The sequence below is a fragment of the Gavialis gangeticus genome, unplaced genomic scaffold (genome assembly GCF_001723915.1).
Source record: "Gavialis gangeticus isolate Ggan-Ray unplaced genomic scaffold, GavGan_comp1, whole genome shotgun sequence".
Lineage (NCBI taxonomy): Eukaryota > Metazoa > Chordata > Crocodylia > Gavialidae > Gavialis > Gavialis gangeticus.
This window is the reverse complement of record NW_017729029.1, coordinates 37,407,548-37,431,796: the sequence shown is the minus strand read 5'-3', so window position 1 is coordinate 37,431,796 and position 24,249 is coordinate 37,407,548. Positions and strand designations below refer to the sequence as shown.

General features: G+C 44.4%; 1 protein-coding gene across 2 annotated transcripts in view; it reads left to right on the top strand.

The window, feature by feature from the left end:
- Positions 1-896: 896 nt before the first annotated feature.
- GABRQ (gamma-aminobutyric acid type A receptor theta subunit) overlaps positions 897-24,249 on the top strand; it is a 182,059-nt gene continuing 158,706 nt past the window's right edge. For both annotated transcript variants that reach the window (XM_019521405.1, XM_019521404.1), the window contains exons 1-2: positions 897-976; positions 5,062-5,150. In XM_019521405.1, coding sequence (XP_019376950.1) covers positions 897-976; positions 5,062-5,150 — 169 coding nt within the window. The remainder of the gene's footprint in view (positions 977-5,061; positions 5,151-24,249) is intronic.

Below are 24,249 nucleotides of genomic sequence, written 5' to 3'. Positions count from 1 at the left end.
TGTGACTTTGCAATGAGCAGAAAAACTCTACAGGAGCTGCAGCAACAGCATTAAGGAGACATGCAGTTCTCTTTTTGAAAGCAGTTTTTTCTGCATACAGAATTTTATCATTATTTTGATTTTTTGTTTTCCCATTCTTTCATTTTTTTTAATCCTTTCAAAAGATCCATCCAAGTCATCAGAATCAAGATGCAATGAAATAAAATAAAACCAAAATAGCACCTTAAGGCTGGAAAATCTTGCTTGGAAAAGAAAAAAAGGGGAGGGGGGATCAGAGCAGCAAAGGCTAGGTAAAATCCAGAATAAAATTGCATTGCTAGATAAGTCTCCCCCTCCCTCGTGCCTCCCCCCCACCCTTTCTCCTCCTCCTCTTCTTCTGAAGGTGGATGGCAGGAGCCATGCAACATCTGCAGAACTGGATGGCAAAATAGCAGGGAGGAAAATAATCCAAGTGGAGAGAGTTCAGGGGCGAAGGGGTTCTTTTTTTTTTTTCTTTTTCTTTTTTTAATCTGTGAGATTTGATTCCACACTTTGCTTAGTCCATTTTGGGAGCTTTTTATTTTTCTCTCTCTTGGGATTTTCTCCATTGCCAGAGGATGTCTCTTGTTGAGAGGATGCTTAAAGGAAGAAGAGGCGAATTCTTTGACTGGCACTGAAGGAGGGGGGGATATTTTTCCCCCATATATATATATATATATATATATATTTATTTATTTATTTATTTATTTTAAAATTATTATTCATTCATGTGGGTCTTCTAAGGAAATTATTCATTTTATTTTTTGGCTTTTCTTTTTCTTTTTCCTTTTTTTTTTTTGGAGGGGGATTTCAGAAGATCCGTCCTCCCCTCCCCTCCCCTCCCCTCCCAATTTTTTTCTTCCATCGTGTTTGTGGAAATGTGGAGATTCCAGGCAGACAGATTGAGTGGAATTGTCTCTGCTTTAGCAGCTCTTTGTCTAGCCTGCTTTGCGCAAAGGTAAGATCTCATTTCCCGGGTTCAGGGACAAGAGCAGGGGGAAGCCTGTGTCTGGCTTGTTTTGGTGTGTGAGGGGGTCTTCCCTCCCCCCTGCCCCACTTGCTTTCCTGATGCCTGGCAGTGTTATTGCCTAGGCTATTGCATTTTAGTGGGAGGATGGGTGCTCATGCATGAAATCTGGAGCAAGCTTTCTGCAGACGGAGCTCACCTCTCAGCCCGTATGCAGCCGATCTGCCACTACACAAAACTGGATTAGGAGAAATTAAACACCATTAAAGCTGGGAAACATAATGGTGTCCAGTGAGTAAAGATGAACTGAACCTAGGCACTGATGTGCACACATGCCAATGCGTCCACACAAACAGCCTGGCATAGCCCTGCATGCATCTATACACACACTGCACATTCAGCCACACTAAGACATCTCCATGCATGTGTTCATTTACATTTACGCTCCTCTCTGTAATGTGCAGTACAGATGCAGTGCATACGTCTACACTGCGTACAGACATATGTAGGGCATGTACACATGCAAATGAACCATGCCTCTATCAGTCCAAAACATGCATCTATGCATTATACATGAAACACCATAATATATAGGCATGACATGTGTCTATGGATGCGTATGTATTAATGCCTGGCGTACTCACGTGCAAATATGACCACTGATATGACTGAAGCACGCAGAGATGCATATATCTATAGATGCTCACACATCCATACTGGAACTGATGTTCAAGGTATATCTCTCCATACATGCATATATATTTTCCTGCAGCATATGTGCAGAAGTAAAATGTATATGTACTCCCCTCACCATCAGTTCACACAAAAGTGCACGTGTATTTACAACCTGTGCTCCCTCTATTAGTGTCAGTGCATGAATATACATGTATATGTACTTACACATCCATGTTTATCTAACATTGTGCTACAAGCAAACACATAGAGACCCATGTTCACAAATACAGATACATATATACAGAGGCTTATGTTTCTATTTTCATGCCAAAGCACATATACACACAGTAACGCATATGTGCATATACACAGGTCTATGCCACCCCTCATGTCAATTCTCCAGTGGTATGGAAAGGATGTGTAAAGAGTTATGTTTACACATACTGAAAATTCAGATGTGCACACATGCATGTGCATGTATGTACCACCTGCCCATACATGTCCATGAACATTTGTTTATATCTGCCCATTTACAGACTTGTGCACATGCTGAACACACATACCATATATGTACCTTTGAAACTAAATGCAGACAAGTAACTTATACTTACTTTTGTACACATACATATTCACCCTCATTAATTATTCACCATGATGCGCATACACACGGGCTATGCATACACATACAGAACACATGTACACTCACTAAGGTTCACATATGCAGTATTCAAAGAGACAACTCAGACATTCAGTATATATGATCTGTCATGCATAAAGACTTTTGTCCACAAGGATTATAAGCTAACATACAAATACTTATAAATTCCTGTGTAACTACAGGGACTGTTGGTTCAGCAATAGGAGGATGGCCTTATGGTTCAGACACAGACCTGAGAGTCACAACAGAGACGTTGGCCCTATTTTTATTCCCACAGAATACAAGTAACTCCCATTGACTTCTGTAGGAGTTGCTTTTAGTTTATGGGTGAGGACAGGACATCAGCATTTATATTTCAAACTCTATCATGGGCTTGACTTTAGGCATATAATATTCTCTTTGCCTCAGTTTCTCTATATGTAAAATGGAAATAATGATACTTTCTGACTTCACTGCTTGGTGTAGGGCTAAATTAATACCTTTGATATCCTTACAAAAGGGCTTGTTGTATTATGCATTTACTGTTATATGGATATGTTAAACCTATGAACTCAACTACCCATGGATACTGTGCACATGTATTCAGGCACAAATTCCAAATATTACCATACATGAACAAATACACATACAGAAACACAGGGATCCATGCGTGCTTGTTGTCCTTGTCTACATCCACAAAAAGTACATATGGATGTTCAGACAGAAACTGTATATGAAAAGGAACATTTTGTACATATGTCCATGTTTGCCTGTACAGGGTACAATAAAACAGTTCATATTAAGTTACAAATAAAATAAACAAAAACAGTTTTATTATTAATTTATCCACCAGCATATGTACCAGTTTATCCATGGATCTAAATTCTGATGCCCAGAGATGTTTTACCTTACATTCACACATGCATCAATGCACCCATCATTCATGTATCCAGATACAGAATACTTGCACATACTGTTCAGTGGACCTGGTTCCTCTATTCAGATCCATTCACTTAATCCATACATCTGTGCATGCCCAAACTCATGTAACCATATATAAATATATGTACCTATGTATCTATACATCTAGATTGTCAGTATTCAACAATTTATGTAGCCACATCAATTGAAATGTGGACCTGAATCCGGAGATGCCCAGCTATATGCAGATCTGTGTCCATGTCACATGCAGCTACACATACTAACTCAAGAGCGCTCATAAACATACAGGCTCATGTCTTCATGTTGGAAATCCATATATAGAGATCACAACCAGAGGAGTACATAAACATTTGTGTGTTCCAGAGCATGTGGACATGTCAACACAAATCCCCATGTCCAGTGAGACATGAAGCTTGGCTGGCAGGGGTGTGTTTTGTTGCAGCTTTCCATCCTGAATTGGCTTAATGTGGCAGGCAGTGTGGATAGGATGATGTGTCTTTTTCCAAAGACTTGGAGCCTAACTTCTGATTGCAAAGAATGTTATTAGAGTCTAGAAAATAGTGGGGACAGAGCAGACACTGTGGGTGGGTTTGGGCTGGAGGCTCATTTTTAGCTACTTCTTGCCTCTAGCTTCTTCACCCTGGCTCTTTGTGAGCCTCCAGGAATATTTATAGCAGGAGACCCCTCCCTCTTGTATAACTGGAAGAAACTGGAACACCAATAAGGATGGAGACCACCCAGCCTCCAGATGAAAAACAGAGGGCTTGGTAGGAAAAAGATAATTATCCAAGCATACTAAGGCAAAGATGAATTCTGCCTCACTCTCTCTGTGTCTGCATTACTAAGACCACGTTAGAAGCTGCTCTGATACAATGGTAAAACATTTATTGTTAAAGGCCAGAGATCAGATACATGTTATATTTGTAGGAAGGGGTGGGTTTTTTTCCAATTTTGTGTGCAAATAACATGAGGGAACATTTGGGTGCACAGTATGGGGAAGGGAGATAGCATTTGTGGGGATTGAGCAATGGGGAACAAACTGTTTATCTAGGTGTGATGAATCTGTGTTTGTATCTAGGATGCGTGAGAAGGTGCACAGTGTCTTGGACAGTAAGTGTGTGATGCGAGAGGGAGGTTGCACTTGTGGGAGTCTTGTGCATACGTACATATGCTAAGGAGGGTAGTTTTGTGAACACAGTAGTATGTTCAAGAAACTGAGTGTACGTGAATGCAGTGTGGAAGCTGTGCATGTGCATGATAAAGCTTGGATGTCTGTACAGAGTGAATGTGTGCACACAGCTGTGTGTGCTGGTTGGGAGGGGGAGGAACTGAATCTCCATTTTCTCAGGAAAGAAGAATGTGTATCTGTAGTGGGTATGTGCATGAAAGAGTGTGCAATTTGGGAAATGTGTGTGCCTTATAAGAAAGAGAATGAGTATCGAAAGGGCCATTCCAGTGAAGAGTTCAGCGTGTTACTGCCTGTAGGGATGGCCCTTTGGATTTTCTGATTAAGTGGGTATCCCAACAGCCTGGGATCCCAAGCAGACCTGTTGTTTCCATATCTATGTACAGTAAAACAAGAATGAGAATGTTTATGTAGTAGCAATAGCAAATGTGTCTAGGAGACAGAAGAATGTGTTTGTGAGAGGAAAAGTATATGTGTATGTGTTCAGCTTGTGAGGCAGGGAGTGTGTGTGTGTGTGTGTGTGTGTGTGAAACACTCACCAGTGTACACTAGAGACAGCATTTGTGTTAGCCCTTTGACCAGGACTCCTGTGTGTCTCCTGTGGCAAAGACGATGACCGGGACTTCTGTGTTTCAGCCAATCCACTGGGAATATATCTGTGGTGAAAGAGATTGTGGACAAATTGCTGAAAGGATATGACGTCCGCCTGAGACCTGATTTTGGAGGTATGGTTATCCACATTCTCTTGCTTGCTGGGCACTGGGGTAGTCTGTAAGTCAAGCAAAATGGAGCAGAGGCACAGGAGGCCGGCTGCTCCGTATGTCAGTGCTACCTGTTCAGATACTAGCAACATGCATCAACCCATGAGGCTTTTCCTTCTCCATACTCACTAGCTGTCTTCCTCTGCTTTTTCTTTGCCTTCCCCATGTCTCTCTTTCAGCTCTCTCTCTTTTGGCCTCCTCTGCCTTTTGTCCCTTGCTTTTCTTGTTCTGTTCTTCTATTTGGGTCCTTCCTTGTACTGTGCCAGCCCTCTCCTGCCCTACTACTTTCCTCTTTCTGTCACATGAATTCTTCCCCTACCGTTTTCTTTCCTTTGCTCCCTGTCTCTCTCTTGCCTCTTCTTTCCTGTTCACGTCCTTGAGTTTCTTGTTTACTAGCTGCTGACCTATGTAATATGATATACAACAGTCGGATAACCTATACTAGTTCAAGTTAAATCTCATTTATCATCCATTCACTGTCTGCCAAAAGGTTAAAAACCAACAACCCCACCCTCTAGGGCTTGTAGATTCCTCTGTGTGGCTGGCATTTCTGTGGAGGTTGCTTCCTTATCCTGGCACATGAGCTTTCTTTTCTCTGTACCTTTTGCCGTATAGCAGGTGAAGGTAGCCCTGCATAGTCTTCCCTGGCTACTGTTACCAATCTTAACATGAGATTGTTTGGCATTTTGTCCTCCAGATGCTCAGACAGCTGGTCAGTCAGGTTGCCGGTTCGTCTGTCTGTATTCTGGCTGACGAGCTGATACACAAAGCACCTGTTACCTTCATCACTCCTGAATGCTGTTCGCCTCCTAACCCTACAGAGTGAAACATTAATTGCAAAGCTGGTGATCTTGCTGGAATTCAGTAGGGGACGTTTGTATTTGTTGCCTTCTTCCTGCAGGGCTTACTTGTACCCTGTGGGCAAATGGCAAGAAAAAAGGGAAAGGAGGCTCTTTATTTTCATGAGGGTGGGGAAACCATGAGAGCCCAATCTGAGACAACTAGGGGGAAGACTATGGGGACTGTAAAGGCAGCACCATAATGTTGTGGATTTGGGGGCACTTTTGCCTTTAACTTGCCTCGATGGATTAATTTTGGCAGAGCTTTACCCTTCCCATAAATGTGAGTTTATACTAGAAGGTCTACAAATTGCAGTGGACAACAGTGATTCTACTGCTTTCCTGGGAACTAAACCAAAGGCCCTTCTAGAGACAACTGCTGAGAAGCAGATTCATGCCCTTGGTTCCAAGTGGGAAACAGGCCAGGACTATGCCGCTAGTAGTGTGGGGCAGGAATTGCTCAATGCAGGTGTAATTCAGAACTTGTTGAAGCCTGCTGTACAATTCCTATTGATTTCTATGTGTTTTGGATTAGTCCTCCCCATATCCTAATTTCCCTCTGATCCATAAGATGATCATTATCTCTCTGTCAGCTTTCTCAGATTTCCCTCAATCTCTCACAGACCAGTTCTTATCCACACGCTGCCACCCCTATTGCCTGCACCAGATTATGGGCCTAAAACTCTAATCAATCCTCCCCACCACAGACCTCTCCCCGCACACCTCTTCCTCTCACAGCCCATCATAGTTCCTTTCTCCCATCAGTAGTAATAGAATGGGGGGTTTCTGAAGGGCAAGCGTAGTACAAAAAGCTGTTAAAATGAGGGCACTGAGGAGGGCTTGAGCAGAAAAACTGTATAAAAAGTCCTTCATGGTGCAAAGTGGTGCATCTTGGATTTAAATTCAATGCAGCTGAATACAGCTTCTGAAGGGTAGTGGCACTCAGCAAGTAAGTGGGCAGTAATGAAACCTCTTTGGAGCTAGAATATGGTAGGATTTGATTAAAAGTGTCTGTCAGGAAAACTCAAAACAGTCCTATTAGCTGACTGACCCCCAAACACAGAAATTGGTGCAGTCACATTTTATGAGTGGAGAAATGCAGATATGACATAAAACTGCAAGGAAGCCATATAGCGAGCTCTTGTGATGGTTATGACACAGTAAAACAGTAGGTGATCCAGCTCTGCACAGCTTGAATTGATGGAGGGAGGGGAGACAGAGACTGGTGGTGATTGTGAGGGACTGACTATCCCATCTCCCTGTGGTGCATACTAAAAGGGACAGGGGACTTGGTGTCATCAATGTGATCTGCTGGAAGACAGATCTGTTCCAGGTGCCTTGTCTCATTCGAGTATCTGTCCTATTGGCAGGCAGGACAGATCTGTATTCTTCCATACTCACTTAGAAAGATTAGGTTTGGGCTGGGTGCAGGAACTGCTAGGTGACACCATATTATAGGGTGTGTAAGATAGAAGCCTGGCCTGGGGGACCATAATGGCCCATCTGACCTAAAAATCTATGAATTTATGTAAATGTGCCTGATTCTTAACCTAACTGCATTTTTGGTATTAATTGCAGTTTCATAACCACAGCAGAGAATGGAACCCTCACTCTGTGCATTGAAGTGCTGCTTTTCCAGGCTTTATTTTAAAAGAAGCAGCCTCTTTCTTTTCCCTGTTTTTAAGGGAAAGGGGCAAGATTAATAGCAGTAGCAACTGGAGCCTTCTGTGCCTCCCCAGAGGAGGTACAGCATGAGCAGGCAGTGGTGCCCTCTCCCACTCGGTCTTTCTTGGTGTGCCTGAGCCTCTAAAACTGACAGGGAGTGCTCTGGACAGTGCAGTCCTGCAGTGTTGTCAACAGAAGGGTGGATTCTAATGGTAGGAACCAGCTGGAGCGCAGCACCACGGATGGATCGCCAAACAGGCAGAAGATGGCTGTTTATAACGTCTCAGTCATTATAAATGGGGGGGTAGACCTACATTCATTATCTGTGGATAAAAGTCTCCCTGCACCAGCAGCCATCTCTCAAGCTCTCTGAGTCTCTGAGACATTGGGCCAAATCCATTTCAGGGTTAATTCCACTGAGGCGAAGGGAATCACACCCCAGGGGACAGATGTGGTCTGCTGTGTTTTCTGGCTCATTCACATCCCTGCCATAGAGAGAGTAAGGTTTCCACCCTGTGCCATAAATAGTAGGTGCAGCTGGAAAATCACACTTTGGGAAAGACCCAAGAAGCTGTCTGTGTGCAAAGCTTCTCTCTCTTGGGGATATGAAGGAGCCAGAGAAAATACCACAGAGCCCAGGCTCACCGGCAGAGCAGCCCGAAAGGTTTTGTTAGTCCCTAGGACTGACAGCTGCCCCAGATCTGACTCCATGCACCATTGTAGGCACAATGTCCAGCCCTTTCTCATTCCCATGGCTGCCTTGCATGCAATGTTTCACTCAGAGTGGCTGTGGCTGCCATCCGAGGTGACTGTACACTTGGCAGTGACAACAGCTTATGATGCATGGTGTTGTCTGTTACAGTGTGCTGCTTCCCATGCTCACATGCCTCCTCCTGCTTCTACAGGGGACACACTACTGAAACAATAAGCAAATCTAGTCTTGCCTTTGCCTGTGTTACAAACTGGTAATAAGACTCCATGGAGCCATGTCCCCTGGTCACAAACACTTGGTCTTACTTCTCTGGCCCTTTCTCCTGTTCCTGTTCCACCCCAGGGACAATACAGGGAATCGAGTTCCAGCCCAGGGGTGCTGAATGAGCTAATGGATTGTATGCAAACTGCCTGGGAAGCATATCTGTCCCATAGGGGAGTGGATGGTCCCTCTTCACCGGGCTGTATGGTGTACCTTGTGAAGGGACATTATGGGGACTAAGTTAGAGGAGAATTAAAGGGGCCACCTATTACAAAAAGTTTGAATGCCAAACAGTGCTGCTTGTCTCGTGTCACATTTACCCTTCTGAAACTGGCTGCCTGTCACTGGAAACAATCAGCAATGTTTGGCATCATTTCTCTGCCTTTCAGCAGGCACTTTCACTAGTGCAAAGTGAGTGCAGAACTCTGCCATTATGTTCTACTAGTGCTCTGTGCTTTAGGGTAAATGTCATGCAATGCAAGCAATGAAGACTTGGGGCCACTGCTCTCTCTCTCTCGGACAGGTTCTTGTATGAGAACAGTAAACTTTCTATAAAATAAAATAGGAGAGTAGGTGTTCTTAGCTTTTTCTTCTCTTTCTTGTTCTCTTTCACATTTCCCCTATTTCTTTCTTGCTCTTTATTTTGTCCCAATCCCCTCTTTTGCTATCAGTTTCTGTACCTACCAGCAATTGTTCCTTCTAGCAGATCCCACTTACCTGCTCATCTCTTCCTGGGAGTGACACAGCTGCTTTCCACAGAGCAGATGGTGCTTTGGATCATCAAGTGCTGAGGCACAGGAGGAGCATGCACTTTGACCCAGTAGTAGGGAGCTGCAAGAACACCCATCAGCCAGAAAAAGACCCTACTTTTCTCTGATATGGCAGCATTTCTTCTGTCCAGTTATAGATTCATGTCTCCTGATGTTCTCACTCACACACAAAGAACAGTACCATTATTTGTTCTGCAACCTTAAAATATTTCTGTACTCCCATCCAACCTATAAATGGTAAAGCTCTCATTATGTACACCTGCTGTACAGACCCAAATTACTCTTCCTTCCCTCTCAGTTTAGACCAAAATCTACCTCCCTCATATCTCCACATCCACTTGTATCTTTCTCTCATTCCCCCTCTACTTCACCTGCTCTCCACACTGCTCAGTTGATCTCAGATAGATAGCTAAGAAAGGTTAGAAAATAGCTCAGTGATAATTCCCTACTTTTCCCTGAGAGGGAATGGCTCCCAATCACATTTCCTCTTAACAACAAGCCCTCCCCATCCCAGTAACCCTGCAGAGTCTCTGGCATGTGATGCTTCATCAGATCTTAATGCAGCTTGCTGCTCTCTACCTCTCTGTGAGATAGAAAAATAAATCCAACTAATACCAAAAGGAGGACAGGCCTACTGAGGATTGCAGTTCACTTTTTAATTTCAAGATGCCTTGTTAGCTCTGGGCTGAGCTGAGTGGTTGAGAGTCATTAGACCAATGAGCAGGTTGGCTCTCAGGGGTTCCACGACAGGAGTGACATGTTCATCTGCTGTATTGGACTGTGTAGGAGGGGAGGTGGCTAATGGAAAATCATAAGCCATCCCGACTGACCATGCTGCTCAAAAATTGAGAGCCAGGACAGATGGAGCTTGCGAGGAGAGCATGGGCATGATGCAGTAGACTCCTTGAAGGACATCACATCTTAGGAGCCCAGGTGCTCAATTTCCCTAGCCTGAATGACAGTCTTGTTAAGCTGGATGGTCTCTGCCTCATTCTTAGCAGAAGGCTGCACACATCTTACAATGAGTACTAACACACCTGCATTGCAGGTGATCTTAAGTAGCAAAGGGGCACTAAGTTATGTGGAGGGCCATGTGGAAACAGCTAGCTAGCTGTGGGATAGGTGGGGAGCCACATTATAAGACAAAGATTTATTGACAGAGTTGTAAGGGAAGGAGAGAGTGCAGTACTGGGAAAGTTGAAGAATATAGGGTACAGGCCAGGGGGGAGGTGCATTAGCAGAGCTCATTCAGACTGGGGGTGGTTCCCAGCTGTGGAAGATCAATGGTGGCAGAGATCACACAGGGGTTTAACTGGCATTTGTGTGGGATCCAGCACGCTGTGGCTGAGGTGCACTGATATCACCCTGGCTTCTTAAAGGAGGAGGTATGTTGCAGACCAGCCTGTGGTGCAGTGAATGGGCTGTCCAAGGTTTAGCACTGAATTAATAGGTAGTGATGCAGGCCAGGTCCAAGGAGCATTGCAGAGTTGTGCACGGGGGAGCACAGGAAACTTTCAGCTCAGCATCCTGCACTCTGCCTGGCTGTGGATAATGCTCTTAGTTGCTCACTCTCAGACGTATTAACTCCAAGGAAGGAAAAAGCAAATTAAGAAGGTATTGCCCTATGTTAGAGAAGGAGATTCAGAAGATGGTGAGAGGAGCCCTCTTAAGCACAGTGACTCAGCTGATCTCAGTGCGTTGGTGCCCAAAACTTTCAGAGACTTTCAAACAAATAGCCCTGCTTCAAGGAACTGAGGAAGGAAGTATGGCAGGGAGAAGGGGGAGAGGGGAGTGAAGGAGAGGAGAGAGGAGGGTGGCCTGCCTGGCTTTTCCAGGACAGCTATGTTTTATTAGCAGAAGCCAGGGAAGAGATTTTCATCTTCCCCCACCACAAAACCCAGATTCCTTAGGTTTATTATAACTCAGAGATCTTGTGTGCTGTGTTTGAAAGATCAGGTGAAGAGGGAACAACCCTAGGGCCAGACATTCAAAAAGCCTGAGCCTGAATCAATTCAACCTTTGCAGGTTAGTCCAACCTGGCTAAGCTAAACCAGTTTTCAACCATACAGACAATCCCTCTGAACTGAGGAAATGCAGGCACATGCCTGCAGTGGTTCAGGCTGGAAGCTGGGGAGTGCTAGAGCAATCCTCCCTTCCCTTGCAGAGCTGAGCTGAGGGGGGTGTGGCCAGGTCCCAGCAGGAGGCTCTGGTTAGGGTGGGTTGTAAACCCCCAGCCTGCTTTCAGTCCCAAGGTTTTCCCAGTTCACTGCTCAAGGGGCGGGAGCGTTGCCAGCCCCCAGCCCCAGCTAGCACTGAGGCAAAGGTTGTGTGTGCAGTGCATGCATTTGTTGATGTGGAGCTTTTCAATCTCCATCCCTGCTTCTGTATACTGTCTGCAGCAAACTCAAAGGCAAGCAAGGGGGGAGGGGAGGAGAGGGGCTGATAATAGTGCCCCCCCATCTCTGTTTATCACCTCATTAAGAAAACAGAGGGACATTACCAGCTATCTGTTGATTCTGCCTGTTTATTAATCATGCACCCAGCACGTGGTCTGCTAGCTAATACACAGATACCTTCCCCGCAAGGCAGAGGGGAGGGGGAAATTCCTACTTAGCAGGGAGTGGTGAGGGGGAGCAAACCTGTTGAATAGCTCCAAAAAGCCTGTCTGCCTCTGTCCTCTCCCACAGCACGGACTGTAGCCAGCACATGGTCTGCTAGCTAATGCTGAGGTGTCCGTAAAGGATGGGCAAAAGCCTGCTTAGCACAGAGTAAGGAGGGGAGGGGGGAAGCAGACGCCTACAGAGACTGCCAAGCTCCAGTGAGGCAGCAGGGGGGAAGGGACAGGCCTGCTGTGGAGCAGAGAGCGCTGCCCAGCCCAGAGAGCATGCCAGGATGCTGGGGGACATTGGTTTATCTTAAACCAGCAAGGGGTCTGGGACAGACATTGCATAAACCAGTTTGAGTGAAATCAGTTAAGTCTGATACTACATTCAATCAGGTTTATCTCAAACTGGTTTCAGCCATTTTCAAACTGGTTTAGGTACACTGAGCATCTGTTCTGTTACAGGTTTAAACCAGTTTCTGATCACTTAAAACAGTTTATGTGTAACGTCTGTCCCTAGCCCAGAGGTCCTGAGGAAACGAACACTCTCTGCATTGTAAAGACTGTAAATCCAGCGGCTTCCCCTGCTGTTTTCAGTCCAGTTCTTCCTTAGTGAGAGTATGCTTGAGCTTGGGGTGGGAGGAGCAGATCTTGTATTCTCAGAGATCAGAGTGGATCTTTCTATTATTTTTCACATCTGCTTTGCATTAGAGATCCAAAAGCTCCTTTCTTGCACAGGCACGTATGCACACATGCTACCCTACCCCTTCTGCTTACAGACCCCCAGTGTCCCTCTTGTCTTCACCCTTTCTTCCTACAGACCCAAAGTCCCCTCCCTCTCACAAACAAATACCCCTGTCCTCACTCCCTCCTCTTGCAGACCCAGATTTCTCTCTTCCTACGCATGTGTGCAGGTGGGTGCACATGCATGCGCGCGCACACATGCATGCACACACACGCACGCATACACAGACTTCGCTACTTCTTCCCCCCAGTCCAGATTCCTCAGTTCCCTGATATTGGCCTCTCTAGCTCCAATATATGCTTCTGCCCTCACCCCCTCTTTATCCTCCCTCTCACCTGGCTCTCAATACACACCTTGCACATACCTGCTAGCATTTTATCTTCAGGTGCCTGAAAAGACAAGGTGGATTTTAATGGGCCCATGAATTAAATTTGCAGCCATTCTCTGTAGAAGCTGTGTAACAGCAGCACTTAAAGTCTAGAATTGGTGTTGCAGTGAAACATCATCACTAGTTCAAGGGTATGGGTTATAGCAGTGTTGGTCTAAGGACATAGGCAGACAAGATTCTTTGGGTAAATCCGATATCTTTTATTAGACCAACTCAAATCATTGGAGAAATTCTTCTTAGCAAGCTTTCTGGCACAAACACCCTTTGTCAGGCTGAGGAAGCATCTGTAGATGGTCTGTGCTCTTCCTGGATGGAGTGGTAAAGTAGCCAGAGGCCTGTACATATGCAAGAAAGCCAGTTGGTTAAAATGTAAATTGAGGTGGTCAATAGGTGATAGACAAGAGGGAGCGGGGGGGAAGGGGGAATGAATCTAGCTGTAGTCAAAGGATGGGAGACAGGAGGGTGGGGGGAAGGGAATGAGACTAGCTGGTAAAAACTGAGGGTTACCTGGGGAGTCAGATGTTAGGAAGGTTATAGTGAGTCATAAATCCAATGTCTGTATTTAGTCCATGATTTTTTTATATCAGTAGATTGATGAAGTGGAGTTCATAGGCTCGTCTATGAAAGCCCTGCTTCTGGGAGGTAGTGGCACAGGGTGGTGGGTGGCGGTGTGGGTGGCAGCATGCGGTGGTGGATGCCACGTGTGAGCCCCCCTGCCCCACATCTGTGCACAGAGGGGCGCTGCTGCCCTTGCTCCCCGTGAAAGAATCCCATGCCAGCCTCCTCCCTGTCTTTGGGGTTTGTCTGTCCCCCCCCCCCATATGTCTATCAACCCAGTTGCTAGGTAATCACATGGCTGCCTAGGGGATCCCCTAGCAAGACCTCTCTCTGTTGCCAGGTCTACTGTTAAACTTCCTGCCTTTAGCCTGAGAGGGCAGTCCTACGGCAGTGGTCCCTTCCCAAGGTGAAAGATGATGTTTTTCAAATTGATTGGCCAGCATCGAATAACACCTGTCCCTGACTGGGTACTAGAGGGTGAGGTCAGAGGGGCTATGTAAGAGAAAATCTCTCCAGAAAGAAGACAGGCAGACATGTTAGGACAGCTCTCTTTCTCTCTCAGGATGCAGAAGTGAGTAAATTACCAGAAACTTAACTAGAAATGTAGTTTATAGTAATCTAGAAGTGTATCAAATGGCTATCAGGCCAGTTCTGTTTGCTCAGGATTGTTCTGTTGACACTTCTTTGACTTGTACCCCTCCTCAGACCTGCCCTCTCTACCCAATAAAGCTATCCATTAGCAAGCCTTGTGGTACATGCTTGAGAGGATTTGGGCATGCTTTTTGCTCCCTTTGCATGGCTGACTAAGGCAGGCTACTTTCTATGCTTCAGGCTAAAGAAGTACTCCAAGATCCCAAGGTCTACAGGGCCTGTGTATCCCAGGTGGCACAGGGCCCAGATAGAGACCTGAGTCTGCGTGGTGGCATCGGTTACCCCAGGCTTGCAGGTGTGCTCCGGGAAGGGGGTTGGCCAGTCATAGGTGCCCCAGGGGGAACACTTGGAGCTTTGTTTTTGGTCCGGTGCAGTGAGGTGGGCAGCTCAGCACAGGAGTGCCCCCTACTGCTTGGAGCAGGCACGGACACACTCTTCCCCCCCACCCCCCACCGGCCATTCAGACCCTTTACGCCTCATTGCCCTTGTGACTGCAGGCAGGGGCCGGTGGCAGCCCACGTGAGCGCTTTCCCCTCTGGAACAGAACACACAGTTGCAGAACTTTTCCATTCGTTTGCTGCCAGCAACTATCGCTGAAGCCCACTGGCAAAGTGCATGTCTAATTCCCCTCCACTGCTGGTCCATAGAGAGGATGACAAATTGCTACTGCTATCAGTTACTCTATTAGCTTGAGTGGCAGCAGTTTGTGCAGTGAATCTTAAGTCTAGAATCCTGCTCATGATGACCCATGCCGAAGTCAGCATGAGGCCACAGGAAGTTTTCTGTTTTTTCAGTTTTTTGGTTTTTTCTAAAATTAAGATGGTACACACGTGCACACAAACATCTACATCCTTTCCCTCCATTCCCACATATACACTCATTCAGCATTAAAAGAACATTAAGGTTGCAAAGTCAAGCACTCAGAAGTTATGAAATGCCACAATAAAGGTTTTCTATGAAACTTTAATTTGGCTTCCTCATACATATGCATTTTGAGATGATCTTTGATTATATGATCACTTAATATTTTTTCCCATAGGATCCTTTCTTCGTTCAGTGCACACAATAGATGGTACTCACTTAACAAGGAGCGACTCAATATTTTGTTTTTCCTCATTGCAGAAAGAATGAGACTGGGGGTGTAGTGGTTTGGGACTTGGACAGTGAGACCAGAAGGGGGAAGGTTAGGATGGGCAGGGCTTTGAGTGTTAAAGTGCAATGACAAGCATGATGTGTGGAAGCTTTGACAGAGTTGCCAGGGAGAGTGTGTCTTGATCCCAGGCCCTATTTACTTGACTCTAGCCTTATTGGTTTTTGAATATTGTTTTTTGTTTGTAACTATACATTAATGCTAAGGGCCATCAGACCTGCCTCTTTCTCTACTCTGTGATTATGCTTGGGAACACCTCTAGCATGTTGGATGTATTCATGAATTCAGTCCCACAATGTTGTGCTGATTCAAATAAACAAATGACCAGGTGGCTTCCACAAAGTCACATACCAAGTCAATAGCAGAGCTGATGTCTCCTGGCTGCTACCCTGGTAGCTGTGCTACTAGGCTCTGGTCATTGGAAAGTCTATTAAAGTTACACATACACATACTGTTTTGTCCTCGCTGTCTGTAGCTGGTCCTCTTTTCAGGTTTTACATTCAAAGATGCATTTTCTGTAGGAAGTACAAGGGGGGTCAGAGCCTATTCTACCAATTAGGTGTGATACTATTCCATCCTGCTCTGTGTCCCCCAAAAACCCTTAACGCGAAAGGTGGAGATCCGCTTTCTCCTTGTTTCTTTTCTGTGACTTAGGTTTAAGGCTATGATAACAGGCTACAAAAATAGAGTTATTAATGGATTTTCAGGGACTCTAGCAGGGTGGAATTGAATTATATTTAGGCACCCAGTAGGCAAAGTAGGATCTAGCCCTAAGTGGCAGTCCTGGAAAACCCTAGGGATTAAGGATGTTACTTCAATGATTCAGTGTATGGCACTCAGTCCTCTAACTAGTCTATAATTCTTGCCTTTCTCTAATGCTAGGTGGCCCTGGAAGGAGCAAACTTCAAAATTAAACATCAGCTTGAGGTCTTGAATGCTTGGTGTCATGAATTAGCCAAATATATTTTCACAGCATTAGGGAAGGGTGTTATTTCCTGTGCTTTGGCCTAGGAATTCCATTTTGGATAACTATTCCACTGCCCTAGACTCCCCTGATGCTTCACTTGGATGGTGTATTCCTCTGTTTCCTGTCCTAAATAACTGGGTATTGGGGCTTTGCTCTGTTCTTCTGCCACTGCTTTCCACCCCAGTAGTGGCTGCATTTAAAAGTGGTTTTATTGATTCCTGTTAATAAACGCTGAAGTCTGTAAAGTGCTTTGAGATCCCTCTCTGTAAATATAAGATGTCATTATCACCATCTTATCTCTCTATCATCTTCAACTGGTTCATAAATAGAAATATAAGTTTTTGTGTGCACTGAATATATGGTTACATTCAGAACGAAGTGAACAATATTTAACAAAGTGTTACTGTCATGGATTTTGCCCTTTTTCTGTTCATACAAGGTTGATGAACAGTTTGTGATTTAATAAAAATATAGTTGTTGCTCTAAGTTATTGATTCGCTGTATGATTTCACTGACTAATTCTTTTTTTACAAATGGATCATAAGCAGATTATTGCTTGTATTTGGTATGCAGAATTTGAGCTCTCTTGATTGCACACACACAGGTTACGTGGGATTGTTTCTGTCAGCAGTGTAACAACCAGAGTTTTCTCCCTGAGCAAAATCTGCCAGGGGCAGGGGTGGGGATTGGGAGGGCACAGGAGTCTTACCCAAAACAGTTCCCAACTGCCCCTGCTGCTGCTGCTGCCACCACATGCTCTGCCCACCCCAGCTCTTGCTCCTAAAGCAGCAGCAGTGCAGTGAATGTGCACTGGTTGCTGTTGCAAAAGCTGTGCCATAGAACAGCTCTCGCTTCCTGAGTGCAGATTCTGTGGGAATGAAGGATGATTTTGGCACCCCTCCTCATTAAGCACTCAGGACTGGCGCCCCTTTTGCCCATCCCTATGATGCTACTGGGTTATGTTCTGTGTTTTAATGGCTAATATTCTTGCAATCATATTTCTATTCAGAGAATTTCTGATTAAGAATTTGAACTTTATTTTCCCAAATATTCACTTTCCCAAATATGCTTAAAATGAAGTGTTTTTGTGAACTGGCCTTTTTGGTAAAGTAATTTCTTAGGATATTTACAAATAGCAAATGCAAAAGGAGTGCAAAAACAGCTGGCACAAATTCATTTAAAATTTTTAAAAAGTAGTTATAAAAATATTCACCTGCTAGTGTTCTCCATCACAGTGTCTCAAAGTACGTTACAGTTTTCAATTTACTGAGACTCTCAATCCCACAAAAGGCAGGTAAATAATGTTTACATCCAAACTACAGGTTGGAAAACAAAGGCCCCTGGCAGATGTTACATGTATTGTGTGATTAACATATGAATGGCACAGCGTATGGCAATGTGCCACAGGTGCAGGATATTTTAGGATGCAATAAAATGCCAAACCAGCCACAGAGCTGGTCTACATTCATTCTGCTTAATTTTGAATATGTGGCTTGTCGGCATTTAGGAGTGGCACGTGCAGATCAGCTGCGTGCATGCCCTTTGAACATGCTGGCTTGCAAGGATCCATCATGTTCAAAGGGCAGCAGTACTGCTGGGCTACACCAAGCCTTTCAAAAATCTCAGGTCTGGTGAATATGAGACCTGAGAGTTTCTTCTTAATGTTAAGCTCTCAGTGCTGCTGGATCCTGGGGAGTGCACCTGGGTCCCAAGTGTAAGGTCCTGGGATAGTGTGAACATAAGATCAAGTAGCCTCTGCCTGATGTTGGGGTCATAGTCCCCAGGACCATGAAAAAGCAGATGTGCAGCTGCTTTTTCAGCCTAGCTGCACACCCACATTTTAAAGTGTGAGGCAGAGTGAGTCTGAGATCAGGGACAGACTCCCTGATTTTGTCCCCATGCCATTCCAGGCATCTTAACAAAATATGCCTGCAGCCCAACATGAGGAAACCAATTCCCCATTGCTAGGTGGCATAGCCTTCAAGTTGCCAGTAGGCAGGGAGCCAGCATCAAGGGCTGGATCCTGATGCCTAGCTCCCTGTGCCAGCAGTCACCCAATTGGGATCAAAGGAATTGTATTCCTGGTTTAAAAAAATCACACATCCTGCTATACACATCTGGCACAACAGGATGCACCATTTTGTGGACTGGGCATAAAATTCCAATGATGCAATTATGTAACATTAGCCAAGGGCTGAAGTCACAGTGAGGTAACATGACCTTATACAGGTAATACAGATGTATAAAATCTTTCTCTAATGACTGGTTGACACAGTGAATAAGAGCCTAGTGATGTAACGTAATTTATTCATGCAATGTCGTTTCTTTTGCTAAAATAGTAGGGTTTGGAGCTAAAAGTTCTATTCCAGCTGATAACCACTTATGTGGGTGGTTACATATAGACACATACCTACACAGTTCATGTGAAAGTTTCTACGTTTGCGCTCACTTGTTAAACAGTGTTTAGAATCATGGTTGGCTCCTTTTAAAACAGATGCCACGACTAACAGGGGCATAAAGCTATTCAGTTCACAAGGAGCAAAAGGAGACATAAATTAGAAGGCAGAGCTCTGTAGCAAGGATAGTTCTGTTCGATAAATAGGTATTCTGTAGATCAAACAGATTGTTCTTGTTTATTTAATACATAAGATAACAGATCTCCCTTTACTTGGCCATCAGCTGTAGGAGAATTTGAGTTTGCTTTAACCAGGTTAAGCATTTCAGAATGGTTCAGATGTCACTCATAGAGTTATTCCAATAGGTATAGGGTTATGCTGATACACATAGGACAGTGGTATCAAACTCATCAAGCCCTGCAGGCCAAGTGAGAAGTATGGAGCCAATCTGTGGTTGGATCAGACCTAGAGAGCATGCACCATGGGATTCAGCACATGGGCCTGATCTGCAGGCCTGATTTGGACCAACTCCAATTCCAGCAGGCAGGTGTGGTCTGGCATGGGCACCACATGTAGCACATACTCCCAGCCCAGCCCTGTGCACTGCATACAGTATGTACCAGATCAGCCCTGCGTGGAGCTGGTCCAAGACCCAAAGACAGCACTGTGGGCTAGATGATAGGGTTCCACAGGTTGGATCTGGCCCATGGGCCATATCTGGGGTGCTCCTGAGGTAGGGTTATTCTGTTAGGATAATATTAGTCTTTTTGTTTCATCATTTTTCAGTGTAGAAGCTAATACATTTATCCCCTCTTTGATCCTTTTTTCTTCATGTTTCTTCCCTCTGCACTCTTATTGGAATATTGCTGTTGAGCAATTTTGCAATCACAGGTGCACATGCTTTTGAGAGGGGAAGCCTTAGCAAGGCCTCACATAGCTTGAGTTTCACTCCTCAGACCTCAAGAAGCTTTAGTTCAAATTTGGGACAGCTCTCAATGTAGTTGTGATTGGAAAGGAGCCTCCCTAAAAGTTACATCTTCTTGTTCTCTATTTATTCTCCTCCAGTGACTTGCATTTCAAATTTGCTCAGTTTACCAGTCAAAACAAGATATTTCTACCTGCCAGCACCACAAGCACAATCTGGGATCTGGAAATCAAGCTGTGCTCTCTCTGTTTTGACATCATTGCCAGCCAAAAAGATCCTAGACTGAGTTGGCTGCAGCTTTGATTATGTGAGAATGCAGTTTGCTCTTCTATAGTGTTATTGTTCCTGTGTGACAAATAAGAGGAGGTGTTATACCAGGGGATCCTTCCAACCACCCTGTGAGTAAGGCAAATTTTTATCCCCATTTTTCCAGGGGCAGAAAGGGGGGAGCAGGAGCTGGAGCACACAGAGACTGAGAGACGTGGTCAAAATTTAGTTAACTTGTGGCTAACACCAAGCTGTGAGGGGTAGCAGATGCTTTGGAGAGAAGGACTAGGATTCAAAATGAACTTGATAAATTAAAAAATGGTCTGAAATAAATCAGATGAAATTCAATAAGGAGAAATATAAAATACTCTGCTTAGGGCAGAGGAATCAAATGTACAAGTACAGGAATGGGGAATGACTGGCTAGGCTGCAATACTGCAGAAAAAGACCAGGGGGTTAAAGTGGACCACAAGATAAATGTGAACCAACAGTATACTATTATTGGGAGAAAAACTAGTAACATAGTGGAATGCATTAACAGCAATATCACGTGTGAGTCAGAGGAAGTTGTTCTTCCATTCAGTATCACTGAGGCCTTACCTTGTCCCATGTAGGATACCATACTTCAAGAAGGGCATGGACAAATTGAAAAGAGTCCAGAAGAGAGCAAGAAACTGGATAAGAGGTCTATAAAATATGACATTTAAGGAAATATTGGGACAACTATGATTATATCACCTGGTGAAGACAAAATGGATAGGTCTTTTATAAAAGTATTCAAATACAAAAAATCTTGTAACAATGAAGCTGGTGATCAATTGTTTTCTGTGTCCATATGGGGGCAGAATGAAAAATAAAGGCCTTACATTGCCACAGAGGAAATTTAGGTTGGATATTAGGAATGACTTTCTAACTCTGAGGGTGGGTAAGCACAGGGACATATGTAAAGATCTGTGCATATGCACATGCAGTCCAGGTTCCCACTTGTAAACAGGCAAGTCTTAGTGAATCCCACTAGCATTGGCCTTCCATTGGAAGGTGCACCTTGCAAGTGGCCCTCAAGTTTTAGCTGAACACCTCTGAACTATGATGTCCTAATTATAGCTATGCCATGGGCCAGAGTCTCTGGAGCAGCTGGTGTGGTAAGAAAACATTCAAATGTACATATCTCGAATAGCAAAGAGAATTACCAGCCAATTCATTGCGGTTTGGTTAAACAGTCTCTTCCTTTAAACATTTGCTCTAGTGAGAAAATCCTAACTCTCCTTCTTTAAGGAGATTTTCTGGGTGCTAATATGACTAATCTCCTCCCTAAATCCAGGAAAAGATGGTTCCTCTGGGTTACACTGAGGCAATGCAAGGGGAAAAGAGAAGCGTAGTGATGGATACAGTATATGGTTAAGACTCTTTGGACGAATCAGGGTGAAGGGAAGCTCAGCAGTAAAGAGCAAGGAAATCAAGTTCCCAATCAGTTATCCATGATAATGAAAACTCTTGGTGCAGGTTTAACCAGGATAGTGTAATCCTTCCAGGCTAAGAATGTGTCCACTGATAAGCCAGTGTCAGTGAAGCTGAGGGCTGAATGAACCTAGAGAGTGAATTGCCATTTCCCATTAAGAGCTGTACCAGCAGTGGACCCCAGACTGGAAGGAAACTGTCTAAGTCTAAAGCGCTCAGCACTAACCTAATGGGACTCTATATTACCCCTAGTGTGTGTTAGGCTAAAAGAGTATTGATAGCTTTGTGGAGAAAAGTGCCTAAGCTAGGAACACGATCTGCTCTAAAGACTACCGACACAATCTAATGCCTGTTTAAATCTATGGGAAGACTCCTATTAACCTCACTGAGTTTTGGATCAGATCCTTGATGCATACAGCAGCAGACAAGATAACTGGTGTTACCTGTCACAATCTGGAATCAGTCTCTGCTCCTTTAATTCAAAATCCTAATGCCACCAGAAATATCAAAAGGAAAACCTAATGAATCACTAAGGGGAGCAGCTCTTTATTTGTTAACTAAATATAAGAAGTGCTTGGTAAGAATCGTCTCAGCCTGAGGAAGATTTTGGGAGTGGGGTGTGAAACTGAGCAGAATTCTTATTCTTTCTACAGTTTGATAGAAGGAGGGGGAGGACATAAAGCAGGATTTTCTCATAAGCTTTTGTTCTCTCTTGAACACAAATAACTCCATGTCATTTTTTAAAGTTGCAGAAAAAACTGACAAGCACCTAGGTTAATAATGCGTGATAATCACTTTGATGAATTGGAAAAGATACACACATATAACAGGTTTGCAAAATTCTCTCACCCATGCACCCCTGCGGAAGTAATGATATTGATGGAAAAGTGACATATCATTACTTGCTTTTGTTATCCTCAATTGTTGTGGCAAAGGGTGGGCAAGTAGATATTGTATGGAGGCTGGCAAACTTTCAGGACAAATTTGCCACACTGATCTATGGTGAAATATAGACCAATTCACTCTAGGGCGAAGGGTTGCAAAAGTGACTAACACTTCATCAATTTGAGTCACCTTCAGTTTTGCCAAATATTGTAAATTTATCACAGGTCTCACAATATTTGTTGTTTTTACTTGAATCCCCAGCATCTGGAGCCAAGTGATTAAGTGATAGTCTCAGCTTTCATTAAAAAAAAAGTTTTAGTTCTGTGATTTTGAAGAAAAGTTGGAAAACTGGCACGCACACACATGGTTCAGAAACAAGAAGGCAAAGAAAAATAATCCCAAATGTATTGAGACTAAAAAAAAATGCAAAACATGATTTCTTAGCCAGCTTCATGATTCTCCAGGCAATTTCTCTATTTTTCTAGTCCAAACTCATTTAAATGTCCATGCTGGGGAGTGGCAATACTGGTCCTGAGGCATTGACAGGACTCAGTGCACTCTTTCACAGCTCTGGCTAACCAGCTGAGCCAGATCATTGCTGACCAAGGGCAATAAGAGGGATCAGAGGCAGGGCTTCCGATGCAGGAGCCTTCCCAGTCAGAGACAGATACAGGATTCAGAAAAGGATTTAGGACAGTGTTCTATATTAAATAGGGGAAAGGCTTCTGGGAGGTACATGCAGAAAGCAGAAGCTGTAGGGTAAAGGCAGGTCCTGATCATCATGAGATAGCTAGAGAGTCTCTGAAAGTTTTGACTTACTTAACATGTAACTATTCTGTTAACTAAGAAAAATCCCAATGAAAAGGACTGCAATTCTGCCACTGTTGGGAGCTTTATTTACCGTACTGGCCAGGAACCAGTTCCTATTGACTCTACCCTGATTTTGGAAGGAGACATATTCAGTGCTTTCTAAAAATGACACCTTGCAAGGGTGTTGAAGTTGAATAGCTCCAAGATCACCAGCCATTCCTGAAAATCCTGGTTCAGGTTTCTCTATTTGCAAAAAGTGGCCTGTTCTTAAACATCAAACTGCACTATTTTTCCATGCTTTGTGTGCCTGGCTGGGTTAAACCCAGGAATTAGAGCTGGTGGTATCCATCAAAACTGAGGAATATGTGAACGATAAATAGGAAATGTGACTAACTCATTAAAAATTGTTTTCCCTTTCATAAATATGACAAGTCAGTAGATTTATTTTTGTTGTTGTAGCAAATATTTCCAGTCTTCCTCAATAGAGTAATGGGTTTTATATAAAGCCTGTGCTGCATTAACCCATTTTAATTAATTTGGTTCAGTTAATTTAAAAGTAATGGGGTTGGATGGCTCAGGGTTTGGAAACATGTGAGAGTATTTCCGAACTGATAAGCAGGGATCCTGGTTTTCTATGATAAAAAATCACAAATTCTCTGATAAAAAATTGCAAATACTCTGATAAAAATTCCTAGATCCTTGGTTATAATGAAATGCCCCCCACAGCCCTGCTGGTGTCCCTCACTCCCTCCCTGCCCCACAACAACCCTGCTTGTGCCCCTTGCCCCCCACTCACAGCCCCTGCCCCCCAGCCCTGCTGGAGGGGGCCCCAGCTGCCAGGGCTATGAGGCCAGGGGCCCAGGTCCACAGCCCCCTGCCCCCCAGTGGGAGGCAGCAGCAGCTGGAGCAGGGGCACGAGCGGGCTCTCCCCAGCTGTGGGCTCAGGCAGGGCTGGCTCCAGATGGCAGGGAGGACCCGCACCCCCCAGATATGTCAGGGGGCAGAGGCAGGGTG